Here is a 9,894-nt window from a genome sequence, read left to right as displayed (position 1 = left end):
CGTACCGTTAGCTGCTTCGCCGCTAATTAGCTAGCTTAGCTTATTGCTTTTTTTTAGCTTTCAAAGCGACATTGCTGTGCACGTGTCATGCTCAAGTTATATTGTGTTAAACTCTCTGGCTTTACCCAAAATTCACGACGTTTGCAGCTGCCGCCATGTATCGTTCATTTTCTCCAAACCTGGTTCGACCCAACCTGCCCTTGAGGAAGCCGTCATCGAGCCCCATGGCTCTTTCCACCCCGAGGCCTCCGGCTCCTCCCGGACCTCACTCCGTGCCCAAAGCAACAACCGTGTGCAGCGCGTCAGGCACCATTGGAGACGGTAAACCAATACCATCATTACCCGACGGGCGTCCAATACCAGACATACGTTTTGTTTTTCCTAATTTGGATAACTGTCCAGTGCGAATATCAAATAAACAGCAGTGCAATGTTAATCCTAGAACATGGCAGTAATATTACATCGGATCTGATACCTCGCCATCTTTGTTCCTCTTTTCTTTCTTTTTTTGCAGACTTGAAGAAATTATCAGTCAGCAAGGATCAATCTGCAGTATGTAACAAACTTCATCAATGGCTAAATCAATGTGTTTTGCTCCACATTGCCATTTTTTCCACAATTTCATTCTTCTGTTTTCATAGGTGTTAGGATCCGTACCGCCAGCACTGACTGTGTATTTATGCCACTTCTGTGGTCAGCGAGGTAATATTGTCACCATTAAAGTCACAACTTTACATTCTTGTAAAAGGGGTATGTAAAGTTCCTGCAGTAAAATCATGGTGGTTTTATGAGCCTCAACGCATCTTTGTATTTAAATTGGGTACAATTAGCCGTTTCTAATTAACCAGTATTCACTTGACAGGAATTTTTCGGTGCAAGCGCTGCAAGAAGACTCCTTACTGCTCTGTGGCGTGTCAGACAGAAGACTGGAAGGCACACAAGCGCATATGCACCTCCATTGATCCAGAACCTGTAAAGTAAGCTAACCCTGAGTACCACCCACTGTCAGCTGTGATGATTTAATAAACAACCAGTTTGTGAAACACCAGTCAAGAGTTGACTCATTATATAATGTCCAATAGATGATGTTCACTCACTTGTTTCTTTTGATCTAAGTGAGAAACCTAAGGAAACCACAGCTTCACCAGTGACAGGAGACAGAGCCGGCCTGATTGAGTCCAAGGTAATTGCAGTGATTTGGAGATTTCTAATGCAAGTAGGAAGTTAAGCTTTACATTTGAATTATTTGAAATAACCTTTGTTTATTGAAGCAAGGTGACGCATCCAGCCTCCAGAGGGTCTATTTCAAGGACTTGCACATGCTGAAAATCATCAATGGAACAGACATCCAGGTACAACATACATTGTTTTCCAACTGTTGAGACAGATCTAGCCAATGTTATTGAATACAAATGTCTTTCTGTTGTTGTTGTGTGTGGCTTTTAGGCATCTGTTGTAGAGTTCTACAGCCCTGGCAGGTTTTTCCTTCTTGCCCAAAGCCCCGAGGTTCTGAAAGCTCTGCAAAACATCATCACTGAGCTTCAGAAAACGTACAGCTGCCCATCAGTGACGACATATGTTCCCCATGTTGGCGAGGTTTGCGTGGTTCAGTTCTCCTGTGATCTGGTGAGGCCTTTCTTAAGCAAGTTGATAAGAGACACAAATGTTAATATGCAATAATAATTTGATATTTGTTTAGTCTTTGACTGTGCCACTTGTGTGTTTGCTTATATCTTTTGCGTGTAGAACTGGTACAGAGGCCTGGTCCAGACCTTGGCTGCTGACCAGAAGACGGCTAATATCCTTTACATTGACTTTGGCAATGAAGAGGATGTCCCTGTGGGCAGGATCAAGCCCCTGGCTGCTAATATCCAGCCATTTTGTCCATGCGTGAGTGCATATTCAAATAGGTTTCTTCATGGTTATGATAAAACTCCCATTACATTCACGCAGACAGTTTGCAGTGTCTTACAGCTGGCATTGTGACACTAGCCCTCGCATCTATTACTTCCAGGCAATGGAGTGCCGTATCACCGGGGTGGTGCCAGCGACTGGTAGCTGGTCCTCCGAGTGCTGTATTTCTGTGAAACAGCTGTTGGCCGGCAAGACTGTGACTATTAGGCTGGTGGAAACACAAGAAAATGGTCGCGTGCATTCTGTGGATATCCTACTTTCTATGGGTAGGTTGTAGGAGTTGGGAATGCTGATAAACGTGATTTGTGACGGGGATACACAGAGGATTTGTTTTAAAGCCATACAGACAACTCTCTTCCTTTTTCTTTTAGGAAAGACATTGAGCACATTCCTCCTTGAGCATGGCTATGCAGAAGAGGAAGCTGTCAACATCGCACCAACTCAGCAGGAAATAAGTAAGCCATATGTACATAACCATCCCATCTGAAGTCAGACGGTCATTTAATTTATACCCAAATATTTGACCGGTACCTCGGCTAAAATAACACAAGGAATGAAATGTTATTGTTCAGCATCTGAAATGTGGTGTGCTTTTGTTACCAATTTAAAACAATTCAAGAAACGTATCTATTTGCAGATATTAAAGTTTGATTTTCCTCAGACACCATGATGACTACGTCTTTGGAAAACTTCAGGCGTCGCTCTGATGGGAAGAATGACAACACTTGGGCTCAGCCACCAGAGCCACTGACGGTGGCAGTGGGCGACTCCTTCTCTGTGGTGATCACCCACCTCCTGTCACCCAGTGACATCATCGTACAGAAGGTGGAGAACGCCGGTAAGCAGTATCTGATCTGGTACACGTAAACCTGAACCTCTGGACTTCGACATGAATCTTTTAACTTGAGAGCTTTTGGTTTACAGGAGTGATTCAGGAGTTGCAGCTGAAGCTGAGGGAACACTGCCGTCAGGTCTCAGCCCCTCGGAACTTCAGGCCGGCCCCCGGCACAGTTTGCTGTGCACAGTTCTCAGGTACAACACATGTACATATTTAGAATATATATCACCCTTCAAAGCCTCTCAAAAAACCACACAGATGTTTTCAGTTAATAGATCTCTTCTCAGGACTGTGTGGGCGTGTATATACTTGATCTACATCTTCGTTTTGACAAATACAAGTCGATAGATTTTTTTTTTTGACAATTACCTCTCCTCTCATAAGGCAAGAGCCTGGAAGATGTTCAAATCAGGGAATAGAAACAGAAAATAAAATCCCACAATTGTACAAAACATCTTTTGGTGTCATTAAGGTAACATGATATGATGCCGCAAAGTGCTGTCCCATTCGTATTTACACCATTTTAAGCTGTTGCAGCCTCTCGCACTCAACTGTTTACTAGAGGACCTCAGTTAAATCCCTGAGTCTTAAGGGTTTAAGGCCTTAGTGGGGGGGGCATTGTTATCTGTCCTCCTTTGTTGAATCTATTAGGCGGGGAAAATGACATAATTCTTATCGGTAGATGAATATTTGTGACCTTATAGATTCCCAGTGAAATAAAAAGCGATATTTGCCAAAAGATTGGTGTATTCCTTCATGAATGTGTTTTCATGATTTGAAAAACGCCTCAGGTCTGAAAGATGCTCCAACCGACCGATTCACAGATTCAATACGAGTGTGTTTGTGTCTACATTCAACTTTCAACATGGTGTCATAAAGTATGATAGACGTGCTTTGTGAACCTAAGCTCAGACGTGTGTGTGTGTGTGTGTCTCTTCCAGAGGACAAGCAGTGGTACAGGGCTAAAGTTATGGGCTATTCATCAGAGGAACGCGTCTGTGTCGGCTACCTGGATTTTGGGAACTCTGAGGAAGTGGATTTAGCTAAACTGCAGCCTATCAGCACTTCACTACTGGCCTTGCCAATGCAAGGTTTGCCTTGTGTTCTAGCAGGTAGTGTATTCACCTTAAAGCGCAATGCAAATAGTTAGAACTTAAGTGTGTTTAACTGTGTTTGACGGATCTGCTTTCAGTCACATGCCTAAAGATTATTTAATTGGTTTTGTTTCCTTTACTCACTAGTGTCACTCAACTTTAAAAATAAATGTATTCAACACTACTTTAGCTTATTGGTTATATTGTACAGAAATGTCCCCAGGAGGTTGCCTTGCCTTCCCAAAATATACATTAAGGCGAGACACTACATGCAAAAACATGATTTTGTGCTATTTTGCTTTCATAACGTCTTCTTTCAGATTAGTGGAAAGAAAACATCCAAAATACACATTTAGGTGTTCATTTTGCCACTCTTGTCTTTCTCATCAATTCACCAAAAGTTGACGTCTCTCACACCCTCTCAAGCATCTGTCGCTGGGCTTCTTTCCAGGTGTGCAGCCAGTTGAGGAGAGCTGGTCAGAAGACTGCCTGCTGGCTCTGCAGCTCAGGGTATCGAACCGAATACTGCGCATTGAGATCACGGGAGCACAAGATGACAAGGCTCTAGTGGCCATGATTGATGAGGCCAGCGATCCTCAGGCCAACATAGCCGAGCTGTTGAGCTTCGCTGGTTTCGCTGCACCTGCTCCTCTTCCCACCGGTAGTGACCAGCAGGCTGACCAGACAGCCACTGCTGCTGTGGAACCACAAGGTGGGAAGTGCCTGAAATTGATGTGACACATTGATTTCAAAAATTGTATCAAGTTTTATCTCACAATGAGATTTAACTCACTTGAGTCTGTCTACATTCTGTCGAATATACCTACCACTGTCTTTATATTGGATCATTTATGATTATCTTTATGTATTTGGCTCTAAAATACACGGAGCAAGCGGGCAATCAGCAAGACTCACAGTATATGTTGTGCTTCCTTTGTGTTTGAATGTGCTCTTCAGTGCCCCCCCCTGCCTGTGAGCCTCTGGTGTGGTCTTGCACTGAGCTTCCCCGTGACGGCCAAACAGTGGCACTGCTTGCTAGTGTCGTGGAGAACCCTCGAGAGTTTTACTGCCGCATCAACGAGCCTGCAGGTATGGCTGTGGATTATCTCACTACCAGAAGGGTGCAAGTCACTTTAAAATCTTTGGGAAACTCTACAGTGTTCATGATATTATACCATGGTCATGATCATAGCCGATGTTTCGATACTTTGATATAACTTTTTCTCATTTTATGTGTTTGTGTGTTTGTCAGACCATCAGCGGCTGATCGAGCTGGGGACGGAGTTGAAACAGCATTGTGAGGCAAAGGTGTCACCTTTTGAGCCCAAAGTAGGGGATCCCTGTTGTGCCATGTTTCCTGGTGAGATTATTTATTGTACCACTGGTTGTGTAAACACTTTCAGCTCTTGACACTGTTAAAACATGGAAGGCTTGATACATGTTTTGGGGGGGATTTAGTTGTGTATATAATGTGCTTTCTGCTCCCCAGGTGATGGAGAGTGGTATCGCGCTATGGTGAACGACCTGTCTGAAGACGCGTCTGTATACTTTGTGGACTATGGTTATAGCATGAATGTTGAAAAGAACGTCCTTCGATCCATTACAAACCGACTGCTGACTCTACCCTTCCAGACAATTCGCTGCTGGCTCGCAGGTTGTGTGTGCGTGTGTGTGTGTGTGCGTGTGTGTGTGTGTGTGTGTGTGTGTGTGTGAGAGAAACAAACAAACTTGTGTGAATAAGAAACAAACTTGTGTGAATAAGAAAGAGGGAGAGTATTAAATTGAATAAATATGACATTTAAGTAATTTTTCAAATGAAATATGTTTTTATTTAGCAGCCAAGAGAATATCTATTTTTTTCCCTTATTGGGGATTTTATTTGGGAATACTTGATAGAAACCATAAATCATCTGTTATTAAAGGCCATGTGTTCTTTGGCATATTCAGCCCAGTGATGAGAGTATTGTCTTCACTGTAACTGTCTGAACACCAGATTGAACTTTTGCACAAATTGAAGTAATAAAAGACTTTGACTTTTACTTGGATAGTTTGATGAACGGGGCGTGACAAAAGGTTTTAACAATAAGTTTCTTACAAAGAGTGTGTGTTTGGTCTCAGGTGTGGAGCCTCTGGGATCCGAGTGGAGCAGTGAAGCCTTGCTGTGGTTCCAGAATCTGGTGGGTGGCGAGCAGCTCTCTGCGCGTGTCCTTTCTGTCACTGAAGACGGTTACGGTTTGGAGCTGGAGAGCAGAGGGCAGAATGTGGCAACGGCCCTCATTTCTGAGCAACTAGCCAAAGTTCCTGGAGCGCTACCCACAGAGACGCATGCAACCACTGGCTCTGCACACGCACCCCAAGAGAAAGCACAGGAAAATGAGCACAGCCAAAAACATGCGGGTTCCTCCAACCAGGTGACAGGAGCCAGTTCTAAAGAGATACCAACTGAGGGGCGGACTGCAATGCCATCAGATGGTCAGCTGGAGAGCATGTGTCCTAAAGATGCAAGGGTTGGTGTTTTGAGGAGTCCAGTTGAAATTGTTCTTCTTGAAATCTTGTTTCAGCCCCGTGTTTCCCAGTGGACTGGAAGACGGCGGAGCTGCCTCTCAACGAAACCTTTCAGCCTTGTATTGCTGCCGTCACCGGTCCTTCCCTCTTCTACCTGCTCAGTCCCGGCCAGGGTCAGAACACTCACTTTTCAGTAGATGCTCAAATGGTACACATGTTATACTCCTTCCTGTTGTAATTGCTGTGTGTTGTCGTGCAGTGGACCAGCAGAAGCTTCAGGAGGTGATGATGGAGCTGGCTGCCTACTGCAGCAACATCCAGGCCTCTTTATCCTCCGCTGTCCTGAGCAGACCAGCTCCTGGGGCGGCCTGCTGTGCCCAGTTCTCTGGTGAGGAACTTATTATTCCAGAAATACATTCTGTGCATTATGAAAGGATAAGTGCAGGGATAAACTTAAATCTGCGGTCTTTCTATCACGTTGCCAGATAGACATAGGGTGTCTGCCCAAACTGTAGCTCCATCAGCTGTGAACGCTGTGTGAGAGCAGTGCAGAGCGCCGTCCGCAAGCTAGCCAGTGGGGCACGCTCACATGCATGAACATGCAATAAAAGCACAGAGAACGCTCAGATAACAATCAGACTCGGCTCAGGTAGCCATAACTCCACTATATCTTTAGATAGCAAATATAAATCCTCTGAATATGGAATTTAGAATCTTGAGCACATTGAGAAAAACACAATCGGAAAGAAAGTATGCAATATTAATGTTTAAACATCATAAAAGATATATCTAGAATTTTAGTAAACGCTTATTTTTTGTTTTTATGCCAAAAAAGGAAAATGCTTGTGATAAGATTACAGTTGAGTTTTGCAAAGTGTATTCATTTTCAACATCATGGTTTGAGTTACTGTCAGCAGGGAAAACCCCATCGCACAGGCAGTATCATTCGCACACATTAAATGATGACAGGCAGGAGACCACATGAGCACAGACCAGCTGATCCATCATTGAGCTATTACACTCAGAGGAAACGCACTCGCAATCTGCCACCATGAATTCCCCCACTATCATTCCCCCGTCCAGGTTTTATGTTCCCTCTCTGACTGTTGTTGACACCCCACCTGCAGTTGTTGCCCCCGCACACCTAAGCCGGTAATTTGGTGTCTGCTGGCAGATGTAATTACACAGCGTGTGTTGAGCTGAGCGTAGGAGCGGTTCTTCTTTAAACACAGTAGACGGGTAGGAGACTAAAGCCTGGCATACATTCCGCAGCTCAGCTAACAACAGGGTTCGTTTTAATGGAGTTTTGACTGCTGTCTATGGTTTGTAGCAGGAAAAGGCTCATCAATTTTTTTTTTTACGGGTATCTGTGAAGGTAGAGTCATCGGTCCTCTTAAGCTGGATTCAAGGCTTCCAATAAGGATTGAAGGATAATTGATTGCCGTTCCAAAATATGGAAGATTGACTACTTAAGAATGTTTTGCACAATGATGGCCTTTCACAATTCTTCCAAAATTGAAATCCTTGATCAAGGCAGTGAAATTAACAGACACCCTCTGTAGGTTGTGACATGAAGGTTAACAGATTTCCCCATCAACATATCAAATTAAAACATCTGTCGTGGCTCACAAAACTGCCAATAAATGGCATTAAACAGTGTTTGAACTTTTATTATCAGCTGACAATAACTGGTACCGTGCGGTTGTCCTGGAGGTTGGTGAGAATGAGATGAGCGTCATCTACGCGGACTACGGCAACGCGGAGAAGGTGGCATTCTCCCGTATCTTGCCCATCCCCGTGAACCTGCTGCAGCTCCCCTTTCAGGTCACCCGGTGCACCCTCACTGGTAAGGAATTCTTCTTATATTATTTATTATTTAAGACTTAACCACAACTGTGTTACCTGTAATTGCCCCCCTCTTCGTTTCCAGGTAAAGAACACTTCCCTGCAGAGTTTCCAGAGGAAGTGCAGCAGATGTTTAAACACCTGCTGGTGGGTGGCGTCCTCGCCACTGTCCAGTCCTTCAATGGCTCTGAAAACGAGCTCTCACTCACTCTGCCCACTGAGAAGGGCGGAGGAAACATCACCGCTATGATCCTGGATGCACTACGGGCCCGGGTCAAGAGTAATCCTTCCACATCCACCACGCAGAAGGTTGACCAAACTGACAGCAGCGCATCTGCTGCCATCACCACAGCTGTGCCTGACTGCCCCCTGCCCACGTCTACATGTGAGACCCAAAAGGGGCTTGAAAACCCAGCAGCTACCATAAACCCAGAGCCGGCACCCCAGACTCCCCAGCAGGAGAAAGACACTTCTGCCGGGACCATCAATGGTTGGTGAATTTCACAGTGTGATGTTTATTTATTTATCTATTTCTCAACTATTACATCATAAATTGATGAAGATTGTGTAGAATCTCTTCTGCTTTCTGTTTGAATCTCAGATCCTCAGACGTCTGGCTGCTGCTGTCTGAAGCTGACGACAAAGGTCAGAGCTGCTTTCACCATTTTTGGAAAGCATCTTTGAATTTGTGTTGTTTAGTTTTATCGCGCATTGATTTTAGTTTGTGGAGCTTGGAGTTAGTGACCATCTTTGACATACATTGATGTGTCATACTTGACGAGCATCTGGCAAGAAAGTGCAAATGGATAACGTGTTGTTCTTTACCTTTCACAGATTGACCACCTGGAAAAGTTGCTCCTGCAGCAGTTTTCTCTCATCACCCTATTGGTGGGACAAAAAAAATAAGATTAACCAATTTCAAAACGTTATGGTCCTTGTTAAAATGTTTTTTTTATTTCCGACCATATTTCTTTAAAAAAAAGTTAACTCTGAATGTGGCCTCCAGAAGCAGCCATTCAGCTTGTAGTTCTAGTTTTGTCACCTTATTCCAGAAGTTGCCTCCTGCACGTGTGCTGTAGCATGCTGCCGTCTGTTCCTTTGTTCAGTCCTCACCCTGTTCACATGGGATGTCCTGCCCTATTGATTTATGTTCAACATGTGTTTCAGTTTTTACATAAAGGTTCTGCGACAATGAAATCATTTTATTTTGTGTCGTTCTTGAATTTCTTTGGGCAATGTTGCCCTGTGCAAAGGAATGGGGTGAAAAAAAACGTTACCTCATGATAAGATGAACCTTTATTGCCGAGGGAAACTTTTAAGTGCCAAATTTGCGCCAAATTTGCGCAGTAACATAAAAATACTGTTGTTTTTTTACAATGTAAATACTATAGTAAATTTAAATGGAGGGAAAAAGTTGTGTGGGAGATGAAGAAAACAGTTATAAGAGTACCAATAAGAGCCGCTAACAATAGGTCTTGGCTCCTCCCTGTGCGCGATGAGAGGACAGATTAGACCGGTGCAGGTACATCACAGGGGGGCATGGCGAGGAGGAGGGGTCGCTGCTCTGCTGTCTGCAGCAGAACGCCTCAGTGGACCAGAGCCGTGCGGAAACTAAAGAGGTGCGAGGACTCCGTTAGGACACATTTAAGGATTTTTGAACACTGAACGGTAAGTGAAACTAGTCGCGCATAGAGGGGG

At 44.2% G+C, this 9,894-nt stretch overlaps 1 protein-coding gene across 1 annotated transcript; it reads left to right on the top strand.

The window, feature by feature from the left end:
- The first annotated feature begins 155 nt into the window (after window positions 1–155).
- On the top strand, window positions 156–9,102 carry tdrd1 (tudor domain containing 1). Its single transcript, XM_076093039.1, has 24 exons — window positions 156–321; window positions 515–552; window positions 642–702; window positions 863–977; window positions 1,117–1,183; window positions 1,272–1,352; window positions 1,447–1,626; window positions 1,747–1,890; window positions 2,015–2,180; window positions 2,286–2,369; window positions 2,576–2,752; window positions 2,839–2,946; window positions 3,694–3,864; window positions 4,298–4,558; window positions 4,804–4,935; window positions 5,099–5,206; window positions 5,336–5,500; window positions 5,965–6,318; window positions 6,408–6,524; window positions 6,611–6,739; window positions 8,030–8,197; window positions 8,282–8,686; window positions 8,798–8,841; window positions 9,031–9,102. Exons 1-24 carry the CDS (start codon window positions 156–158, stop codon window positions 9,100–9,102), a joined length of 3,513 nt encoding a protein of 1,170 aa, XP_075949154.1.
- The last annotated feature ends 792 nt before the right edge of the window (window positions 9,103–9,894 follow it).

This window comes from Anarhichas minor, unplaced genomic scaffold (assembly GCF_050575085.1).
Source record: "Anarhichas minor isolate MPS153535 unplaced genomic scaffold, ASM5057508v1 ptg000017l, whole genome shotgun sequence".
Classification (NCBI taxonomy): Eukaryota; Metazoa; Chordata; class Actinopteri; order Perciformes; family Anarhichadidae; genus Anarhichas; species Anarhichas minor.
This window is presented reverse-complemented; position numbering and strand designations above follow the sequence as displayed.